At 39.6% G+C, this 23,548-nt stretch overlaps 2 protein-coding genes and 1 long non-coding RNA gene across 4 annotated transcripts in view; all 3 read right to left on the bottom strand.

The window, feature by feature from the left end:
- Positions 1-252: 252 nt before the first annotated feature.
- On the bottom strand, positions 253-6,526 carry LOC128630034 (myotubularin-related protein 2-like). Its single transcript, XM_053678618.1, has 5 exons — positions 5,608-6,526; positions 4,080-4,172; positions 2,883-2,996; positions 2,581-2,755; positions 253-1,826 (listed from the first exon to the last, which is right to left on the bottom strand). Exons 1-4 carry the CDS (start codon positions 5,626-5,628, stop codon positions 2,717-2,719), a joined length of 267 nt encoding a protein of 88 aa, XP_053534593.1. The 5' UTR covers positions 5,629-6,526; the 3' UTR covers positions 253-1,826; positions 2,581-2,716.
- A 6,764-nt stretch (positions 6,527-13,290) lies between these two features.
- Positions 13,291-17,800, bottom strand: LOC128628716 (ATP-dependent RNA helicase TDRD9-like). Of its 2 annotated transcripts, XR_008394210.1 has the most exons (7): positions 17,534-17,800; positions 16,572-16,625; positions 16,364-16,480; positions 14,402-14,509; positions 14,175-14,273; positions 13,919-14,092; positions 13,291-13,725 (listed from the first exon to the last, which is right to left on the bottom strand). XR_008394210.1 is itself a non-coding variant. In XM_053678612.1 (6 exons), the coding sequence occupies exons 1-5, from the start codon at positions 17,603-17,605 to the stop codon at positions 14,266-14,268; spliced, it is 357 nt and encodes a 118-aa protein (XP_053534587.1). In that variant the 5' UTR covers positions 17,606-17,800; the 3' UTR covers positions 13,291-14,092; positions 14,175-14,265. The 2 variants fall into 2 exon arrangements, 1 of the variants encoding a protein (XP_053534587.1); XM_053678612.1 differs by having other exon boundaries at positions 13,291-14,092; positions 16,364-16,478.
- A 908-nt stretch (positions 17,801-18,708) lies between these two features.
- The window catches only part of LOC128630043 (uncharacterized), an 11,969-nt gene continuing 7,129 nt past the window's right edge, over positions 18,709-23,548 (bottom strand). Inside the window, exons 3-4 of the long non-coding RNA XR_008394267.1 lie at positions 21,409-21,471; positions 18,709-19,412 (exon numbers count right to left, since the gene is read on the bottom strand). This is a non-coding gene — a long non-coding RNA (uncharacterized LOC128630043). The remainder of the gene's footprint in view (positions 19,413-21,408; positions 21,472-23,548) is intronic.

The raw sequence follows: 23,548 nt of genomic DNA, 5'->3' as shown, positions 1-23,548 counted from the left end.
GTCACCCAATAACAGGAATGTGAGGCTACACAGACTGGAAAAAGAGCCGGTTATTCGAGCCTTCAATAGTCCCGTTTTGGTGAACCCCATACGTCATGCTGATGTTACATGCTTTCAAATAAAGAAATGAAAAGTTTTTCAGTGTTCATTAAATCAGATATTCCATCGATCTTACACAGGGTCACTCTGGAGTCTATCTCAGGGGACTCGGGGCACAAGACAGGGGCCACCGTGGATGAGGTGTAAGCCCATCATACACCTGTTCACACACTACGGACAATTTACAACGCATGTCTTTGGACTAGGGGAGGAAACCAGAGTGCAACCTGGGGGTGTGAAGCAAAGAAGCTAACTACAAAGCCACTGCGCCGACCCTGATACTCCAAAAACTGCATTTTTATTACAGCCTCTCTTTAAACTTGATTTTGCCCATTTTCTAAAATGTAAAAGCGTAAATACAGAAACATTTATAGGATTATAAAGGATTATTGACTGGTTTAACTGCAGTTAATATTTTTGCAGTCTTCTTTGAGGGTTACACATTTGGCTCCCTTAAAAAGTACGAATCTCCCCATGCTCTTCAGCAAAAAACTAAACATATAAACCAAAATAAAAACACCTTTATCCAGCACAACATGTGAAGAAACCAGTAACTTCTGGGTCATAGTCAATCGGAAAAAAAAAAAAAAAAAAAAAGTTCAAATGAAACCTGGACATTTGACCCGTTTTCTAATCGCTTATTTTTAACTTGAGCGTGAGATTGAAAGAACGGAAAACAACTTTTTTTTCCTCTCTGTTTCGTTTTGGATCTGTAAATGAATAATAAAATAACAAGCCATTTTTCCATTTTTGGATAAGTGGATAATTGAATATGAAAAGAACGAATGATATGATACACGGATTCTATTAATTCAATGGTGTCGAAATTTCATTTCCAAATTCAATGGATTTTCACATTCAGATCTTTGTCTCGGTTTTGCTTCCCTATCAGTAACGACACTTTTCATTACCAGTTTGATTTATTCAAACGATACCGGTGAAAAGTCCACGAGGCAGGAAAGGCCGTACAACTCAACATTTTAACACCTTCATACAGAAACATGACAAATTGACCGTTTATTCAGTGCTTCCATATATTAGCAAGGTGAAAGGCAGGTCTGTGAGAAATGAATAATACTGACATAACTATCACGCTTCAGTGTGATGACAGAGCGGACATAAAATGGAAAGTAACTAATAAAATACAAAAATAGATGGATGATTCACTTTGGGAGGAAAAAACAAACAAAAACCTTCAAGTAGCTAAAAACTGTATTGAAATGTTAAAATATGAAAGGGAGTTGGCACAGAGGAGCAAATGAGGCCACAGGGAAAGATGAACATGACGTGTAAGGACAAATATATTAATACTTCTCTTTTTTACATATTTACAGGTCAAATACTAGATCGTAAATACTGTGAATTCATGCTGCAGACATGCTGACTATCATTCCAAGATCCATTTTTAAGTATTAAGGATTTATAAAATGTGACACTAGGTTACTTCTCTATAGTTAAAAAAAATTGCAAACAGGAATGTGTGTGTGTGTGTGTGTGTGCCCGCTTCATACTCATAAAATCCATACTTGTGCCTGAGAGTGTATTCATTGAGTAAAGACTGTGTGTGTGTTTAGACGGCAGTGTGAAGTGGTGTACCACTATGTGAGGAGGGAGAAGTATGCTCTGAGGATGAGGAGATGGAGCAGGATGACGTGGCCTCTCTCTGGAGCTCCTCCACGTTCTTCACGCAAAAACAATAACTCTCTCAGATTCTGATGGAGCGGCATCTACATAATCAACAAAGCACACAAACATCAGTTTCGTTCTGGGACACCGATTTTCTAAATCATTACATTCGCTTTCTATTTATTTATGTATCATTATTAAAAGATCAGTCATCAAGCCGGTGTAACCTTAATCTTTATCGCTAGCTGCTCCTGAAGTGTTTTGGAAATCGTTTCAGCCACGTCATGTTCACTCACCGTCCACTTTATTAGGAACACCTGTACGTTCATGTAGTTTTCTAACCAGCCAATCATGAAATATACAGGAATATAGAGGAATCACAAGAAAACTCCATTTCAACACACTTAAAAAAAAAATCTCACAATGTTGGATTTGAGTTTTAATGCAGTGAGCACAACCAAGGAGTGCATTTTAAAAAGAAAACTACAATGTTGTTGAAGACTGAAACCTATACCTACAAACTAGAACTGAAAATGGAACCACTGAAGAGTCAACAGTGTCAGAGATCCTCGTGTGTCCAGTTCCACTGTGTACGGCACTTTTTATGCTTACCGACCCATTACTCCAGCTTTTGTGTTTGTTTTAGCTTTGTGCTGATAGAAATGGTTTTGTTTTTTTAAAGCAAACTTGGTGTTAAAACCCAGAAACATCTAGTAATAAAAAGTGACATTCATCATGTGTCTGAAGTGACACTGTTCAGTTATACAAGTAACTGGGTATTTTGGTATATATTGGAAGCACTATTTTTGAGCATTTCCCCATAATTTCATAGAGTGTGGTTTGCAGTATAAGCACCTGTGGTCTCATGCGTGGGTTCCAGCACACATAATAACCCACCCAGAGCTCCAGATGTGTGAGACTGGCCAGTGGATACAGCACCTGGTTTTTACAGTCCACATAGAACGGGTTAGTGAAGTCCTCCGGCTGACTGTTAACGTAGGACCACAGTGACCGTTCTAGCCTGTACTTCCTAAAAACAAAAGAGAGAGAGAGACAGAGAGAGAAGTCATAAGACACTTAGACAAATTCATTTCCATTCAGAAAAATCAGACAGGCTGGAAAGCCTCCGCCCATTAGTGGAGAAACGTGGAGCGTACCTTTTCCATTCTCTCCTGCTCACTGCTGTAGAGGAATGTACCAAACAGGCAGCTGTAGGGGCGATCCAGGATGGGGATGAGAAAAAGCTCTTTGAACTCAGAAGCAGAAGGAAACTGAAGAAAGAACACAAACACTGGGTTTAACAGTGTATAGTAAGATGCTTAAATGTGGATCTGCACAATAACGCCTGAACAGATAATCAGTCTTTTGTTCAGTACGGAAATTATATTTATTTCTTACAAAAGTATTGGAACATCAAGGCCAATTCTATTGCTTTTGCTGTATACTGAAGACATTTGGGTTTGAGATAAAAGACGAATATGAGACGATAGATCAGAATTTCAGCTTTCATTTCCTCATATTTACATCTAGACGTGTTACACAGCTTAAAATATGGCAGCTTTTTTGAAGCCATCCTATTCATTAACTGTTCAAAAATACTGGAACGAGTGACTGATGTTTTTTTCTTGCTGGCCAGGTGTACCTCGTTAAATGGACTTTAAAGAATGAATAGCTCTGAATGTCTTCTCTTGGTTTGAGCCCTGGGTTTCACCTGTGGAGACAGCATTTGTTGTTAAAAAGAATAAACCGACATGAAGACCAGAGAGCTGTCTATGGGAGAAAAGCAAGCCATTTTGAAGCTGCGAAAAGAGGAAAAACCGGTCTGAACCATTGCACAAACATGGGGCATAGCCAAAGAACAATTTGGAATGTCCTGGAAAAGAGAGTTAGTTCTCATTATGATCTCTTACTTTATAACATTAAAATAAAACAATAGTTCCCTCACAAGCCTCTCTTTCCCCACCCTAACTCTTGAAATTAATAAGACTTGCAATGTTACTGAGAAACTGGAAAGTGCAATGTCCTCTCTGCCGTGACACTGGAGACTACTTCCATAAAACTTCCATAAATAGATAACTTATAAATCTTAACTAGATCACAATGATCATACGTCTTTTTCTTTAAGTGACATGTTTATAATATGTTTACGATTAAGCTTAGAATATGTATTGCGTACGCCATACTAGACCCTGTCAATGAGCTGTTACTATAGGAACGAGCACATCACTATAAAGCTGTAATTTCCCTTGCAGCTGGAATCAGAATCTTGCTGTTACAGAAATGTCTCCAACGCCTTCTGACCAATCAGATTGGAGAATTCAACAGTGTTGTGGTGTAAAGCATCAGTAGCTGACCTGTCTCATCATTTGCCACACACAGTCGATGAACTGCACAAAGAGAGGGGATCGTTCCGAGTTGGCGTGATTCTCATATCCAAGGCTGACACGCTGAGAAACACACAGAGAGAGAAAGATGGGGTTAAATATACATGTGTTCACACGCCCACACACAACCACGCCCTCACTGCTCATACGCACCGAGGTCAGCTTGTGTCCGAAGCTGATCCACTCCTTCTCGATCAGTACCTGGAACTTGTGTCCGAAGCTGAATCTAACTGATATCTGATATTAAATTATTGTGAATTATCTATATTTTACACTTTATTACCCCATATGGTAAATCATGTGCACATCGGAGCAACTTCATCCCGACCTTTGCCTGCATTCAGGGGTGCTAAGGAGCTCCTCGACCATGCCCATGCCCAACGTAACTTACATTTTCACTGGTGCTGGCGCGTCTGCCAAGTTTTGGGAGTTTTCAGCCATGTTTAGGCCCTTAAAAACCGCAAGAATGCATGAAAAAAATACTAAAATAAATAATAAACACCAGAAAAACAATAGGGCCCTGCACCTCCGGTGCATGCGCCCTCCGGTGGACACCGGAAGCGCTGCACCTTCGGTGCTCTGCCCCAATAATAAACGGAGCAGGTCCAATAGGGCTTTGCAGCAGCGGTGATTGGGCCCTAAAAAGCAGAATAAAGCACCAACAGAAGACGCAGAAGCACAAAAGCGCAAAGGCAAGTAAGGATAATTACAGAAACGGTTACATTACAGAGATCCCCATAATGTGATCCATGACCACAGTAACATGACAAGAAGCTTCACCTCAGACCAGTTTGTTGTAGGAAGGTGAAAGTGGCTTTCTTAAAACATTTTTATCTCAAAGTGATTTGTAGCGCGCGCACACACACACACACACACACACATGGTGGAAAGGGTGTTGCAAAAATCATGCAACTGTTGTGGGAAAAAGAGGGGGAAAAAACCCTGATACTTTGTACCTGATGCATCATCTTTTATAATTGTGATTAATGGTCCATTAGAGAAGAAAAAATCCATTTCCATTCTTTGATTACTTATTTGTCATACAGTGAATATTCACACTTTAAGGCCATGTGGAACAATTTCCAAAATGCATTTAAATGGGGTAAATTGTGTACATTGAACCGAGAGTACTTAGACATGTTTGCTAAAAGCAATACAAAGGCTTTATTCACACTGCAGGAATTTTATATTGTGTGTTTAGATTTTTTCTTTTAGACAGACTGTTCAACTGCAAATTTGTTCTGGTGAATGACAGGCATTCAAAATCTTTCTGCAGAACTCTGTTGAAGATTCTGTACATCAGAGATTCATCTGAACTTCAACAAAACATTTCACATGTATAGAGTTTTGTCTACGTTCATCAAGTAATCACATTTATAAGTTTATTTATTAATCACGACAGTTCTACTGTGCACGTCTATTACACAACTATCAGTGCTGTTCTGCTGGATATCGGCTCATTTCTGGAGCAGAACAAACTAAAGTTCATTAGACTTACCTCTTGATCAATGCGGGTCATCACATGTTGGATTTCGGGTATTTCACTGCCTCTCGGTGTTGTACAACTGCAGGAGCCGTGGGAGGTGTTGATCAAGCCCTTCAAACAATGCCTTCTTTAAGTCAGGTGACAAGCCTGCACAACTCGAACACAACCTGTTGAAGAGAACCAAATTTAAAATAGTCAAGAGACAAATCTCCACCATTCTGAAGGCATAAAGTACGTATTCATGTGTAAGCAAAAATTTGTTTTATCTATGGAAAATAAATCAACATTAGAACAGATTTACTTGTCTCTGACTGAACAAAGCAGGCCATATTAAACTGGGTTAAATATACAAATCCACACAGTTCACCAGTCCAACAGAATCTGTACAACACGTTAGCAATACTTCTGCTCTGTTTAGACCCAGAAAATATAAAATACTTACTTTAGTATGAAATTTCTGTCGAGTGTCTACCATGGGGTCGGGATTTACGGTCTGTGAACACGTGCTGATTACACGTGCAGGAAAAGCAACCCACACGTGCAACCCTGACCGAGTGAGAACGACTCAAACGATTCAAGAAGAGGATTCTGAATCGGTTCATTTAAAGAATCATTACCAAAGCTGCTTATCCTACTTCGATGGTTTGATAACAACAGCCCGTCTTACAGAGTGCTGCAGGAATGAGTCGTGAAACCCAGAAACGAGTCAGCGTATTAGCACTTCCGTCAATGGGGTTTTGAGTTAAATGCCGGAAATAAGGTCTGTGGTGAACACAAGCTCAAGATGTTTTCACGTTTATCTCGACACACAGCCTAGTGAGAGACTTTTTATTATTTTAAGGGACATTTCCTGAAGAAAATGTGAGTGGTGCTTGCTGTGGCAAAATTTGGATCGGGCGCCAATACTTTTGAGAGCCGACGCTAAGGTCACCAATAGTTTTGAGAGCCGGACGCGTAGGGCGGCAATACATTTGAGAGCCGGCCATGTAGGGCGCCGACAGTTTTGAGAGCTGGCCGCGTAGGGCGCCGATAGATTTGAGAGCTGGCCACGTAGGGCGCCGATAGATTTGAGAGCTGGCCGCGTAGGGCACCGATAGATTTGAGAGCTGGCCACGTAGGGCGCCAATAAATTTGAGAGCCGGACGCGTAGAGCACCAATAAATTTGAAAGCCGAACGCTAAGGGCGCCGATAGATTTGAGAGCCGGACGCGTAGGGCGCCAATAGATTTGAAAGCCGGACGCGTAGGGCGCCAATAGATTTGAGAGGCGGAGATCTAAAAATAGTAGTGCTACACAAGCTTGGTTGCAGTCGTGTTGATTAAGGAAAGCTACAAGGTTACAGATGTGAGGTTCTGACCTTTACGGTACAGTGAGGATGAGCAGAACATCTACACAGCATGGAACTGTGAATAGACTCAGTGTCTGTGGACTCGTGTACACACAGTTTGGTGAGATTATGCTACAGGAACAGTCAAAATACACCATGGCCTTGAATGTTTTGGCCCTGTCGTAAACACTGAACAATCACAACTACTCTGTTGAGAGCGAGAAATGACCTCACAGAGTGGTGCGTGTTGACGTCCATTTTATATAGTTACTGTTTCTGATAGAAAATCGATCTCCCTCGCGCTCTCAATACTGCACTGTAACAGTGTGGGACAGAGACCCAAACAGCAAGGTGAAAATGATCTCTCTGCAAAACATGCCTAAAAGTCGTTTAAACAGATTACACAGGGTCTCTTTCTCCTGCAAGGGGTATGTCAACTTCAGACCAGAACTATATACCCACCCAGCTACCAACACGCACACACACACGCGTGCACACACACTAATTCAGCCACTTAAAAACAGCAAGGACTTTTATTAACAATTAAAAATAGACCATAATATGAACATTTTAACAAATTAATAAATAGCGCAAAAAACACAACAGTTAAAACACTGTAAATACCCTCCTTTATCAAAAGTCTGCTCTTGCGCCCACACTCTCGCTCTGATGCCAGCTGGAGCCGCCTTTTCATGGACCCCTCGACCTCCGTCTCTGGCATCTACAAACCTTCTGTCTCTGAAGTTTTATTTTAACTTAGGCTGGAAAGATTGTTTCCATGACATTTTGAGGGCTGAAAAGTGCTTCTTCTAGCCAGAGACCCCTGTAATTGTAAGGATATATTCCACAACCCCCCTACAGGCCATGAGACAATAGTCATTCTAGTTAAAGGAGATGAAACAGACCAGCCTTATAGCATACACACATCACCTATTGATGATGTGAAAAGATCTCGGGAGAGGTTTCAGACAGCACTAGACTGCTCAGTGAGGCGATATAACAGCTGCACTGCTGCCACCTAGTGGATACTAATGTCCACCACCTCATTTAAAATGTCAAACTATCATTTGTACGTTTATAATTACATAAACTGTTCACATACTACTGAACACAAGTATTAGTACTTAGTGTGTGTGTAGTCTACTATAACTGTACCATAAATTTCTGTCCCAAAAAAAAAACACAGAGTACACTCCACTTTGCCCACTTTTTAGTGGATTTTAGGATTCTGTTCTTAAAACAGCTTTGCCTTTCATTAATAATAATAATAAATAAATAAACAAATAAGCTTGTTTTTAAGCATGACACTTCCAAATTCACTCTGTTTAAATAATTACTTTAAATAGAAAACGTATTTTCCCTGTACTTTAGAGACATTATACTGTTCATGAAGAACAAACACGATCTCATGACGGAAATCATCAACTTTTGCGTTGAGATTATACTGGGGGGAATCCTATATAAGGATTTTTTTATAAAAAAAAAAAAACAACAACATTTTGTGTGTGTAATTTAATTATTTACAGCCAAAGCCTCCAAGAAAATACATCCTAAAGAGGTGTGTGTTGCCAACAGAGAAGAAGCGCTATGATCGTCCAAACAAAAGTGAACTGAAAAAAACAGATCGTGTTGGAAGCTTTTTGGACAAACGCCACCAATATGCTCATGTCTGTAAGTGTTTTGACCATATATTGGTCATATCTTTAAAAAGTCCTTTTTCCTCTCACTCAGGTATTTCTTCTACCAGAAGGAGTGGGGGAGGTTTCATTTCCCTGGAGAGAAACGTAAAAAGCTACACTCGTCCCCCCAGGTACCGTTACTCTTTTTGTTTCTTACAGTGTCATGTGACTAATACACTTGTTTTTTCAATCTTCACGAAAAATTTGCATACTAGCCTCCGCCTGTAAGTTACATCCAGATGATTCATATTTGTATGAAGGAATTTTTTTTAATCGCATGCATTTTTATAAAAATGACGTTTTGTGTGTGTAATTTAATTATTTACAGCCAAAGCCTCTGAGAAAATACGTCCCAAACACGTATGTGGTGCCGACAGAGAAGAAGTGCTATGATTTAACGTGGGAAATCCGACATGACTTGACAAACGGCATCATTCCTGCAAAAATAACCTACAGGAAACATGACATAAGCAAATGACTTTAACGTCCATGTCACGTGAACTTTTAAGATTTTTATCTAATAATGCAGGTAGGCTGCACGATTATGGCCAAAATGATAATCACGATTATTTTGATCAATATTGAGATCTCGATTATTGATCACGATTATTGATTGATTTTAGGGACAACATATTTTTATTGCACTTTCACATTTAAATGATCAGACCGCTGCTTTCACCTCCATGTTGTGCTACATTCCTGATCATTTACAAATCTTTAACAGTGTTTACAGGAGGAGAGACGCAAGACAATTTCTTAATTACAAAAATTTAGGAGCACAGTTGAAGTTTAGGGTTGTTTTTTTTTTTTTTTAAACATTTTTTCTTTTCTCTCTCTCTCTTTTTTTTTTTTAAAGAGATGGTAACATTAATGTGCCACAATATAAGTAAATATAAGTAGGCATGAGAAAACTTGAGCTGGTCAATTATGACAGAATTTAGGAACATAGTGTGAGCCATGACACATTAATTTACCTTCTGATAAACTAGATCTAATATTTTCAGTTCATTTTACAGACTGTATGCACAAAACAACCGTTAACCTGTTTACCTTGTAAACAAATACAATACACCTCAATGTTCAGTGTTTGAAGTCTGCTCCTCTTAAATATATTTAAAGCTGCACTATTAGACATTTCCACTGTCATGGTTCTGGGCTGGAGTCAGTTCTCGAACCGCTCTGTGTGTATTGTGTAGATATCTGAATAATCTCATATAGGATGTGATTGGGTGAGTTCATTTACCCGTCACATGCAGAGCGCTTTAGTTTAATGGTGTTCATTACTGATGCTCCGATCAGGATTTTTACAGCTGAAACCGGTCCAGATACCAATCTTTTCTTGTTTAAGCTTTAAATCAGGAAGTCATAAACAGTTAAATGTTCTCTCTCTGCTCATGGTCACTGTTAACTGAATTAAAATAATAGCAATGAGAAATACTGTTGGTTAATTGATAAATATAATATTTATCAATAAAGCATAAAATATTTATTTTTAAATATCTTAAACAATAAAGAGTCCTAATTAAAAGTAGACTAACACAAAAATGATCCATATTAGGAAAAAGGCTAATAGCTTTCTAAGGAAATAGCAAACCAAGATTAATGTCAAACAGGATAGCTCAACACACACACACTTTTATTTCACATTATTTAAAAGGAATTTAAGTGTTATTTACCATAATTATGAACACAAGTTGTTGGGTTGACAATCATTTTAAAATTCCGTTGCTCCATTTAGATTTTCTCCAGTAGAATACAGCCTTTTAAACCAGGAAAAATTACTCATTTTAAGTCGTATAACATTCGTAATAAGTAAAACCGGTGTAATTACCAGTCTTTCCTCCCCACAAGGGAGTTTTAGGAAACTATCAGCTTTTAAACGTCTGTAGGTTACTGTATTTGTCTGTGTTTGAGCGCCATCTGGAGGACAGATGCCATTTTGAATTGAAACTCATGCCATCTTCTAAATGTCAAAGAGGAAAATGTAGCGCCGATGTTCATCTCACTACCCAAACTGAACTGGTATTCTTCCACTGAAAATAGTACCGTGTCTTATGTTGAAAAGTTTTATTGTACTTTTATTTGACTTTTGTTTTTTAACTATCAGTCCATATAATATGAAATAATATAATTTACATTTTAAAATAAACGTGTGCGCGGGTTGATACAGCGCGAGGGAGGTTTTTTCAAACTGCGCTTTCCTCAGGAGTATACAGTCACAGTAAGGATGTTTAAGCAAAATTTGATATTTATTTTTATAGTTCTGTTTAGAATTGTGTTCTTGTTTTTAAACTAATGCTAGTTAAATAGTTTGTAATAAGTAACGAGCAAATGCCAGCCGGTTTTAGTCAGATAATTACCTTATCTAAATTATAATAATCAAACTGTTCAACAAGTTTTGTACATGAAAAAAGTATTAAAAGTGCTTTGAGTATGGAAATTCTATGAATTACATTAAAAAAAAACACCCTTTTGGTCGTAAACGCCTCGTTTTTTTTGCCCCCCACCATGCTTAGCATGACGGTTCCACGTTTTTTTTTGTCTTAACACACACAAAATTTGTATTCAATCTTCTTAATGTATTCCCAAGACGAGCTTAACTCTTCTTTATGCAAAAAAAACAACTATTTAATCGACACTTCTTCATTTAAAAACAATGTTTTTGTTAACAAGAAAAAGCGCTAACCGTCACTGCAGTCAGCGCTGTGTGATGCGTGCTTATGTTTGACCTTCACAAATTGGGTTTGCATTCATTGTTGTTATTTTAGTGTATATATATTCATAGATAAACTTTTGTGTTCACTTATAGTTTTGTGGAAAAAAAAATTAACTGGACCATGTCCGGACGTCGATCCAGATCCAGATCCCGTGCGCAAGGACCGCCTCCGCAAGTACCACCTGCGCAGGACCCGATCAAGCAACTCCTCAATAACGCCACTGTTTTGTTCGGGTAACGTCTGAACTTATTCACTCTTATTCTCTGTCTCTCCGTGCACGTTCATTACGCACCTGTTTGACTGACTGTGTTTAACGTGCAGCGCAGCACAAACAGTAAGACAACTAACTCAAGCACGCTTAGCTGCGCTGAATGCTCCAGCAGATCCAGCAGCTGGCCAAGATTAGAGCGGAGGGAGTCAAAGTGACTCTTGAGCAGAATGTACTACACTGAAATACTTCAAGCTGCTTTCACACCTTACCAGCCCCTGCCCCGGTCAGAGTAACTCTTCTGCACTGTAGCTTTGTAGATAGAAGTTGTTTTAGATCGAGATGGTGTCGTAACCCTCAGGTTCGAGTTTAAAGCAGAAGAAGTGTTACAGGAACTTGTCATTAATCTCTCACTAGCTGCGTTTACATGGACAACAATAATCCACTCTTGATCCGATTAAGACCATACTCTAATTAAGAAACTACCATGTAAACAGCAATTTTTTACCTTAATCTAATTAAGGTCATAATCGAAGTAAGCAATAATCTAATTAAGACAGGTGGAGTATTCCTGTTTTAGTCGCATTATGGACGTGTAGTAGTGACATGTAAACACCTTAATCACACTATGAACGTTGTGTGAGAGTTTTCACCGCATTTTGCGACAGGACACGATCACACACGGCAGTTTTACGGCAAACAAGAGAGCTCGGCTGTGTCCCAAATCACATACTTTCCTACTACAGGCCTGTAGTGGGGAAAAATACATGTATCTCGGCTACTATATAGACAGTAAATATGCGATTTGGGACGCAGCCCACGGCTTCAAGCAGTTGTGTATTAGCAGGTACAGCATGACAAATAATTAACTGCACTTAAAGCGTTCGTAAAAAAATAAAAAATTAAATAAAAACATGTAAAACTGTATACGGTTCCATAACGAAGACGAACTGTGTGTTGATACGTGAAATTCTGGAGGGACGTCGGACGGCGTGGCGCGGTGACGTAATGATGCGGGCTGTTAATCTAATTATGTTCTAAAACATGTAAAACGGGAACATGACAGGAGTATTCTAAAAGCGACGCATGTAAACACCTTAATCACATTATTATCTTACTCAGAGTAAGGTCAATAATTAGATTACTGCTGTCCATGTAAACGTAGTCACTGTGACCCGAAAGCTGCTTGTTGGATGTTTAATGTAAGATTAGAAAGTTCAGCTGCTTTATCTCCTCTCAGGTGTGTGTAAAACAGAACCTGGCTGTGTCCTTGCAGTGTGTGATTTCTATTTCGTCTGTGTCTTTTCAGATGAAGGACGTGGAAGACGTCACCAAGTTGTGTGAAGAGCTTGTGATGTTTGTTTGTGTTTCTTGATATTGCTGTACTGAATGAATTAAAAGACTTTTACTCTGTAACACTGACTTCTTGACTGACTGTGCTGATGATGCCAAACACGCCACGCTGAACTCCTGAGCCTGAACGAACACACACACACACACTCCCCTCAGTATATACACTTCTGGTACACACTATTTTGGATTAACTACGTATTGTTGGAGATTAAGTGTTTAATGTTTACAGCCTAAATTGTTGCCATGGAGACAATACCTGAAATACAGAGCTTGCCGGTCAGCAGGAAGTTCCAGAGAGTTACATGGCACCTTGGAAGACACACACCTGTACACACACACACACACACACACGTACACTCAACGTGCAGTTTTCCTGTAACCACTCCATTCTCTATCACGGAGACGCTTTAATAGTGTGTGTGTACAGATGTTACCTCCACATTACTCCCCATGACATGCAGTATTTTGGCTCTGTAGTAGTTCCCAGGTTTGGTGTGAGTTTCAGAGAAAGGGGCGAGACACAGAAGATTTGGATAAAGTGAGACAGGAAGTGGGCAGAGCACCCGTGTATTAACGGCCACTGTCAGCCACCTCTGTTTCTCCAGACTCCAGACTTTCTCCACACACACACACACACACACACACACACACACACACACACACACACACACACACAGGAGCCACTGCTTTTTTTTTTATTTGTGCACTGAAAGTGAAAGAGGCGGAACAGACACCTCGGTGATATTGACGATAAAGACAGGGTTAGACGGAAGATTCTCCAACTCAATGGAGCTGCTCAGAACCCCGACAGGGCTCACTGACTGATTCTGAAAATCCACATTCACCCTGAGACACACACACACAGTGAGTGAGAGAGACACAGAGAGAGAGAGACCTGTAACAGAACAGCACTAATGTACAGAACATCATCTAAACATCACACTGTCTAGGGGATGTGGTCACATGACTACTCTCACTTAAAATGTAACTATGACTCATCTGATAATGCTCGCTGCAGTGTGCGTGTGTGTGTGTGTACCGTGTATATCTGAGGTGTGAGATACACTACCCCCCTGCCCAAGTCTCCACCTCTCCAGCGGGTTAAACGTTGAGATGGAGAGGAAGTCTCTTCTGCGCGAGGAGGAGAGACAGAGAGACCTCTGGGAGAACGCCAGAACCTCTCATTGACGAGCGGTAGAACTCTACATAGGCCCTGATACACACAGACCCACAATACATGTTTATAGAAAATCACAATTAAACACACACACACACACACACACACACACACACACCTGGAGCTGTCAAAGGAGATGGATTTGACTTGACCAGTGTCTGAAGAGAGACTGGAGCTGTTTATGGTAGAGGAATGCAAATGGAGGGAGATTACACACCTGAGAGAGAGAGAGAGGGAGGGAGAGAGAGAGATAATACTACTACTACTACTACTACTACTAATAATAATAATAATAATAATAATATTATTATTAATCCCCTAGTTAAATGGAAGCTGACTGAATACCACTATGGTGGTCCTGGGGTCGTTTCCATAGAGTTCCTTGGAGGCGAGCTCCTCGTCCACTGTTCCCTGGAGGAAGCAGTTCGGATAAAATGCGCCTGCAATCGCCACCTGAACAACGGAAACATCACTGATACTTAATAATAATTATTATTTATTTTCTGCAGGAGTAAGTTACACTTCTTGGACTTTGTCATCACTTTGGATGCTTGTGCTTCTAAGGCTGTGAATTATGACTAATATTTATATTTACTGTATATCAGGGGTGCCCACACTTTTTTGACTTGCAAGCTACTTTTAACATGACCAGTCAAAGAGATCTACCTACACTAAAAATGCGAAAAATATTTATATATACACTGCGTATACTTGTGTGTGTGTGTGTGTGTGTGTGTGTATGTGTATATATATATATATATATATATATATATATATATATATATATATATATATATATATATATATATATATATATATATATATATACACACACACACACACACACACACACACACTATATGTTCATGTATCTTGCATAACTGCATGAACCCTTATGGGACGCTACAATTCAGTACATTTTTGGTCATTACCTTACTCTGATGACTTGCACTGAATAGAATCAGCCAGGGTTGCATAGTCCGGACAGTAGCTGCTGGTAGCCAGCCTCAAGCAGGCCTCCAAATGATGATCAGTCATTGTGGAACGGTATTTGGACTTAATGATCTTCATGAGGGAAAAGGCTGACTCACATAAATAAGTAGAGCCAAATAATGCAGTCAAGGAGGTGGCACATTTCCTCATGTTTGGGTACTTTTCCCCTGTGAGTAAGTTCCAGAACTGTCCATGAGCCCTGGACTTCAGCTGAATGTCAGTCTGTAGTTTCAAAAAATCTCATCCTCCACTTCAGACAAGTTCAGGTGAACAGCGTTGCAATTTTCAATGCGAGTGAATCAACCTCAACATTGTCCCTAAACGGGTAGCACATGAATGTGGCGAATGGCTCCAGTAAAGCAAAGTCTTGAAGCGTCTGTCAAACTCTGACCAACAGCTGTCAATCTGCTCCGTGTAGCGTGCAATGTTAAATTGCGCACAAGCCTTCCTCTGCGTCTCCAGATCTGACGCGAGGTTTTGGAAGTTCCCAAAAACATGGCGCTGCAGCTTTGAGGACAGAAGTTGCATTTTCCGTTTAAAGGCATTGACTGCCTTTAATTTTTGTCTTTTCCTTGCAGCTCCAAATTAAGTTGGTCAGATCGGTTAAAAATGCTCGGTTAAAAAAAGTCCAGCAGCCACTGATCATCATTGAGTTGGGTGTATTCTGCATGTTTAACAGCAAAAAGAAACTCGCTTATCTCCGGACAGAGCTCTCGAAATCTCTGCAGGAATTTACCCCTACTAAGCCATCTCACGTCAGTGTGTAGCAGGAGCTGATTGGTCGCAGTCTGCCTTCTCCTGATGTGCACGGAACAGCCATCTTTGAAGTGATCTAGCACGTATAGAACAGGCGATCTTTGTTGCCACATCCATGATCTCTTTCATGTCTAGCATTCTTGCACATAAGGCTTGTTGGTGTATTATGCAGTGGTAGTTAGGGAAGTCAGGGAAAGCATCGTCTTCCCTGCACTTGGCAATGAATCCATTTGCGCCGCTCAACCATTGACTGATATCAATTTGCACACTGGAGCTGGGTTTTGTCAATGAAGTCTTTAAAAGACTGAAAAATGTCCTCTCCCCGCGATTTCGCTCGCTAGCCTTTAGCACTGGCGCGCTTGATCGCACACGCGTGGTGAGAGAAAAGACGAGATCTCAGACTGGCTGCCCTGTACGGCAACTAACATCTTTTTTTTTAATGGCAATCTACCTGCACTTGGGCACCCCTGCTGTATATATTTTGACCTAAAGAAAAAAGCCTCTTTATACACATATGCTGTTAACTACACCTGTTCTACTCGTGTGGGTGTGTGTTACCTGCACTATGAATTTCTGTGTGCGCGCTGGTGTAGTCAGAGGGAGAGGAAGTTTCGCTGATGTGCATGTTGAATTGTGACACTCGATTCTTCAGATCCTCAAACAACTCGGCCACCTCTAACACACACACACCAGAAATGATAGTTAGGGATCTGTGTCAAGAAGTGTGTGTATAGATGTGTGCGAGTGAGTGAGAGAGAGTCATAACCTCTCGTATCCATTTGATCTGAATGCAGTTCTCTTTGCCCCACTCCAGCTCATCCTAAAACACACACACACACCAGTACCACTTTATTTATTTCTATAATCCAACACGTTATAATTCAACATAACTGTCACGATCTCCTGCCTCCCATACGCCGTGTACCAGTTTAATCTATTTCCTTATTTGGTCAGTGCTTCCTGTTCTTATTACGATGTCCTCTCTCTGACTGGTTCCTATTTCTTAAATTGTGCACTCTATCTGTACACTACACACTTGACCATCTAACACCTGGATATTTGAAGAGCATACAAAGACACACACACACACACACACACACACACACACACACACACCCTGCGTGAAGTTGGCCCCCCAACCAACACAAAACATCGGTAGAATAGTTTGTGCTGGTTTTTGCCGTAAAATTTTTTGTTTGTGCTGCTTCAGTTCTGGAGATATTAAAAGAATATTTATAGGTCATTCTGGGTTCACTCAAACCCCCCACATGCTCCAAATTCACCCCAGATGGTCTCAATAATAATAATAATAATAATAATAATAATAATAATAATAATAATAATTCAAAAGAAGAAGACTACAGCGCCTAAACCCACACTGCGCATGCGCAAAGCCGGATGACTCAGCCATTAAATTAGAAAAAGAGCTCTAATTAGCCAGTGAAGCTACATGTCGTTCTGCCACGTCCACTTATAAAAGTAAATCATGCAGTATTCTCAGACTGGGCAGTTATTGATAGAGTGAATTCATCGTTTTAAATAGAATCAAAAATAACATCGACCTATTTGCTAATCACATTTCGAATAGCTTGCTCATTAATTACACTGCGCATGCGTGGACTGGACTGCCTCCTCAAAAGCTAGCACCGCTAGCATATTTGTATAATATTAACATTAATACTGAACCAGAGGAGTGAATAAAAAAAGTTATAAAATGTTATTTCTCACTTCTCCTCCTCTTGTTCTTCTTCTCCGTAAGGTGTGAGTTATCTTTAGTCGGTTCCACGGTGATTCGGTCATTAGTGAACCGAGCTCCGAGAGTGAATCAGTGCGCCGTCACCGCCTGCTTCATACTGATACACCTGAAACACAGGTGTTAACACCGTTAACTACACACATACACACAATACAGAACAGAACGGGTTCGGTTACACAGAACCGAATAAACTCGCTTTAGTCTGGGTCCAAACGGGCCAGAACTAACACTAACAACGGTTTCTGCTCCTACCTTCGACTTCTCGCGCTCGTGGTGACGTCACCAACGTAACGGACGTTGACGTAAATTTGAATCTGTGAGGAGAAAATAAAATAAAATAAACCCAAATATTATTTCATAAAAAGCTTCATTATCCTCTTCTTCTTAAACACGATAGAGGATAAGATATACAAATACATACCAAAAAAAAAAACAGCTTTATCATTATTTTAAATCAAATCTTTGATTTTTTTTATTATAATAATATAAATATTATAAAAAAAATATTTATTTTATTTTAAAAAGTGCTCCTTTATAATTACATTTTAATTAAAAATATACTTCATCTTAATTTTTTTAATTAATATTTAATTCATCGATGATTGTAGACGTGTTGAGGTTTCACGTTCTTTGTGCTTTATTATCATAAATATACACTTTGTTTAAACTTTTGAGTTTGGACACAAAATGTAAACATTCCTCATGAATACAGAACATTCATTTGTTTATTATTTAGAAAGTAATAATTAAACAGCTGAATAAAATGATCAGATTAATCACTTGCAACATTTAGGATATGAATTTCTTGTATTAAGTGAGGTTTAATTATACACAGATATAAATAGATTTTATTTATTTGTAGTTTTCATATTTGACTCAGTACATTACACTACATTTATTTAATCAACTATTTATCAAGTTTTTTTAAAAAAAATATTTAACTGAATGATTGTTCAAGATCAATAAAAATCTTCAAATAATCTATCAACACCATCAATACATCTCATCAGTAAATTAAAAATCTACATTTATCCAGCTGATCTATTGACTGGTTTATTGAAAGTTTTACAGCTTCGACAGGTAAAGAAGCCGTGGCTTTAATCTGATCTTCTGATTTCTAATGATAATTAAATGACAAAATACAGAATTAAAGAATATCTTTATTTAAATTCAAAATCATGAATAAAAATATTTAAAAATATGGACTACAAGTCATTTCTACAAATGTTCATACAGACAGAAAGACCAGAGATGAAACGGATTTAACAGATACAGGACAATTAGGACAAGGAAAGTGAGAGAATAGAATGATCATTTATTTATTATTTAAAAAAAATTACAACTGTGTTCAATATCACAGCAAAAAGACAGTAGAGGAAACAAAGGAAAAAATATTTCACATTTCCTGTTTAAATTCAACAGTAAAATCACATGAACTGAAGACATCGTGACTTTTTGAAACCGGTCGTTACATTTTTGAGTCAAACAGAGCAGGTAGTGATGAAGAAGCTGCCTCGAAAGATCATTTCTGTTCCTCGAAGAGTAAAAAAAAAAAAAAAAAACATTAAATCCTAAATGTATGAAAAATAAACATTATGTACATTTTATGTCTAATTACAGTGAACCTGACGGAGAGTGAAGCTCACAGAGGCGAAGCGTTCATGCTACAGCAAATTTCACCGGTTGACACTAAACTCGCTCACTTTGGAGGTGTGTTTCTCTGTCCCGTGATATTCCTAGCACTGTGTGTAAAAGCTCCTGAGATGTCCAGCATGGAGACGTGTGTGTATGTTGATGTGTACACAGTACCAATGGTCAGGATGTACTGTTGTGTCAGAGTTTCTCATTCCCCTGAAAAACACACGTGCGTGCGCGCGCGCGCGCGCACACACACACACACACACACACACACACACACACACACACACACAGTGGAATTGTAAAGCAAAACATTGGAATATATATCTTAGTCACATCTCATAGTCCTTTTATAGAGTCTGAATCAGTTTGACTGATTCATTTCGAGTTGATTCAGAGTCGAATCACTTTCTAGTGAGAATCAAATACTCATCTCAGTCTAGTTCGTTTGGAAGTGTTCGACGCTCACTAGAAAATTAATTGACTCCGAATCGTCTCGAAACGAATCAAACAATCAAACTAATGGAAGGGAAAGAGCAACAGGAAAGAGGACAGCCTTCCTGCTGAAAGCAAACCGGATCAGAACCTTACATTAGATTGTTTTCTATATTTTTATTTTAAATCAGTTGTGTTGTTTTTCTTCTTTCTGCACCCGAACCCGAGACTACCTGTAGAAGGTGGTTGAATTCGGTTACACTGGAACTGTGAATGTGAATTGTCCCATGAATGTGAACGTAACTTGTATCCGGGTCTGCACTTTTTCAGGAAGTAGAGTAACCTGTGCTGAAGGCCTGTTGTGGTGATGACGTGTCATGACATGTTTTGGCCCAAATCTGCAGTAACTTTGAAAAAGTGGACGCTCCTCTGAATATTGTGGAGTTTCTTGAGTTTGTGTTAATTTCTGTGATCACAAAATGGTGTACAGTGTCCTCCACTAATATTGGCACCCTTGGTAAATATGAGCAAAGAAGAAAACCTTTTGTTCAAAAAAAATTCACAAAAATACTCTGCTCTCATGGATAAACAATTGCAAACACCACAAGTTTATAAAAAAATATTTGTTAAATGAGTGTACAACAATTATTGGCACCCCTATGAATCCATGAAAAATGTATTTGAAGTATATTCCTCTTGATATTTTACTTTTTTGTACACTTGGGAAACTAGGAACAGGACATTGTTCAACCATGACTTCCTGTTTCACAGGGATAGGTAACGCATAAGCCAAATTCTCTTACTCATTCAGAACAATAAGTGAGGCCAAGATATATTCAGTGGTACTTGAAGGTTTATGAACCCTTCAGAATTATATATATATATATATATATATATGAATAAAGATGACCCAAAACATCAGATTTTTACACAAGTCCTAAAAGTAGACCAAGAGATCCCAGTTAAACAAACGAGACAAAATGATAATATTTGATCACAGACAGATTGTGCACAAATGGAGGAAATTCAAGACCATCATTACCCTCCCCAGAAGATATCAACCATCAAAGATCACCCCAAGAGCAAGACAGGTAGTAGTCTGTAAGGTCATAAGGACCCAGGGTAACATCTATGCAACTAAAGGCCTCTCTCTCACTGTAGTGAAGGTAAGGGTTCTGTTTAGTTTGCCTTACCTAGGGCTGCTCCTATCACACAAACCACTGAAGTGAATAGCATGGAGGTGGTATTTGAAGTTAACGCAGGCTGTGGAGTGATCATCAGTAAAGATCAACATTCAAACATCAAAGATTCAACATTCAAAGATGTGGGGGGAGGGGGGGGGCTACGGAAATCATTTGTTGCATCAGCTGGTAAATACAGTAGCAAATGTACCAGGTCATAAGTTGGCTAACGTATTGGAGAGACAATCCGAGGTGTTCAGAGAAGAGTTGGGTCCACTGCTGGAGCGAGAACTCCAGAGGCTGGTGGAAGACAAGATCATTGAACCAATGCAGTTTGCAGAGTGGGCAGCTCCCATTGTTCCAGTCAGGAAACTGATCGTTCTATCCCAATTTGTAGGGATTATAAATTCGCAGTAAATCCAGCTCTAGTGTGGAGCAGTATCCAATTCCCAAGGTAGAAGAATTATTTGCTCAGTCGGCAGGAGGAAAGAATTTCCAAACTGGACATGACCCATGCGCATCAGAAGATAATGCTGCACAAAAATTCCAATAAGTACGTTACAATCAACATGCACAAGGGATTATGTACTTACAACAGGCCACCATTTGGAGTTGCTTCAAGTCCAGCGATCTTCCAGCACACAATAGAAGGGATTCTGCAAGACATCGCACGCGTCACAGTTTATCTGGATGACATTCTAGTCTCAGGGTATAATGAACATCTGCAGAACTTGGATGAGGTACTGAGTAGGATAGAAAAGAGTGGACTGAGACAAAGAAGGAGCAAGTGCGAGTTCATGGGAGAAGTAGAGGTATTTTTAGGTCACAAAATTAATGCTATAGGATTACAGTCGAAAGACAGGTCCTATATTATGTTTGAGACAGCTGGCATTGTAGCCGTGAAATCAGCTAACATTATGCTCCATGTAATGTTTGCGATATCCAGTTATTTGTTAAACGCTAACGCATTGCAATGTTATAAACTACCTCCTAATGGACCACCATGCATCGCCATTCAGCCCGTGTCCTGTCAGCTAAATGTAGCCTCATGTCACTAATAATTATTCACATGTTCATGCTTTTAATAAATCTTTTTATCCTGACACCGTATCAGTGAATTTAAACTAATGCTTGCATTCAGAGTATAAGGGGTGTGTGTGCGTTTAGGAGTGCACCTTAGCACTTATTAGTCATGGTCAGACAGTGTTTGAACTAAAATATCCCTCTCTCTCTCTCTCTCTCTCTGCCAGTATCAGCCAGAGGAGGATGTCCTCCAGGAGTTTTTAAATTTATAATTTTTTTAAATTCTCTCTCTTTTTTTAAAAATAAAAACCACACCATGGTACTGAGCATCGTGTACTTTTGGTGGTATCGGTACGAACAACTAGATTTTTTGTATAGTGACATCCCGAATATGTAAGGAAATAGGATGAACTCTGCATACAGGGAAGCTTTGTTTTATGGGGGACTCGCGTAGTGATTCCACATCCGCGGTGTGCGGCTCTTCTAAGACATCTACACGAAACCCATCCGGGAATTACCAGGATGAAAGGCCTGGTGCGTAGCTATATGTGGTTGCCACACTTGGATGCAGAGGTGGAAGCATTGGTCAAATCGTGTGCAGTCTGTCAGGAAAACAGAAACGCTCCGGCAAACGCGCCACTGCATGCGTGAGAGTTACCAGAGCAACCATGGAAAAGGATTCACATTGATTACGGTGCACCATGGATGGGTAGAATGTTCTTGATCGTGGTAGAAGCATTCTCAAAATGGATAGAGGCTTATCTGTTAATCAAGTCTACATCCACAGTTACCATTCAGTGCTTAAGACAAACCTTTAGCCAACACAGGATACCAGAAGTAGTGATGTCAGACCATAGCAGTTTTTTTGTTTTGTTTTTTACCAGTGCTGAATTCCAAGAGTTTATGGAAAGAAACGGAATCAAACACAAGCACAGCACCCTACCATGCATCTTCAGGCGTCTGGCTGAAAGGGCCGTTCAAACATTCAAAACCCTGATGAAAAGAGTGCTGGAGAGTCCGTTGAAAAAGCTAGCCAGAGTGCTGTTCAGTTACCGAACGACGCCACAGTCGACCACTGGCAAATCAGCCGCTAAACTGCTGTGTGGAAGGAAACTGGTCTACACAGGGTCTCATTGAGACACAAACAATTGAGACAAAAATGGTACCATGACCAACATGGAAAGGAAAGATATCTCGTGGTGGGTGACCCAGTGTATACTAGGAACTTCAGCTCTGGACCTACTTTTATTCCAGGAACAGTTCAGAAAAAGACTGGTCCTGTATGGTGCACAGTAGCATTGGGAAGTGGGCAAGTAGTGCGGTGACATATTGATCAGGTGAGAGACAGGCACAATGCAACATCAATAGCACCAGAGTTGTTAGACACTTCACAGCCAGATGTTGACATTCCAGCGCATTCTACAAAAGACTCAGGTTCTTCATTCTCTGAGGAAAGTCACAAACAAAAACTGGGAGGAACTTCTGAAGTGGCTGCATCAGAAACTTTCCTTGGGATGGAAAACCCTGAGTTGAGAAGGTCTACACGTACTAAATCTCCAAGCTATCTGAAAGATTATAATTCATGTAGTGGTGAGTTCCCCAAACGCAGGGCAAGAATGAACCCAGGAACTGAACTGAATCTCAAGAGAAAGTGGGGCATGCAATAAGACAATGGCCCAAAACAAAGAATGGTTAAAGAACAATAAAGTT

The sequence above is a fragment of the Ictalurus punctatus genome, unplaced genomic scaffold (genome assembly GCF_001660625.3).
Source record: "Ictalurus punctatus breed USDA103 unplaced genomic scaffold, Coco_2.0 Super-Scaffold_100046, whole genome shotgun sequence".
NCBI classification, from domain to species: Eukaryota; Metazoa; Chordata; class Actinopteri; order Siluriformes; family Ictaluridae; genus Ictalurus; species Ictalurus punctatus.
Note: the sequence above shows the minus strand (reverse complement) of the source record. Positions and strands in the feature narration are given on the sequence as shown.

Bases quoted from the DNA above. Each gene is read 5' to 3' on its own strand.
- LOC128630034 (XM_053678618.1), bottom strand. From the start codon at position 5,628: ATGACCCGCATTGATCAAGAG. The intron at 4,173-5,607 runs GTAAGTCTAATG...TGTGTTTCTCAG, and splicing joins TGACCCGCATTGATCAAGAG to CGTGTCAGCCTTGGATATGA. The intron at 2,756-2,882 runs GTACGCTCCACG...TTTTGTTTTTAG, and splicing joins AGCAGGAGAGAATGGAAAAG to GAAGTACAGGCTAGAACGGT.
- LOC128628716 (XM_053678612.1), bottom strand. From the start codon at position 17,605: ATGACCGAATCACCGTGGAACCGACTAAAGATAACTCACACCTTACGG. The intron at 16,479-16,571 runs GTTATGACTCTC...TGTGTGTTAGAG, and splicing joins AGATCAAATGGATACGAGAG to GTGGCCGAGTTGTTTGAGGA. The intron at 14,510-16,363 runs GTAACACACACC...TCCGTTGTTCAG, and splicing joins CACAGAAATTCATAGTGCAG to GTGGCGATTGCAGGCGCATT.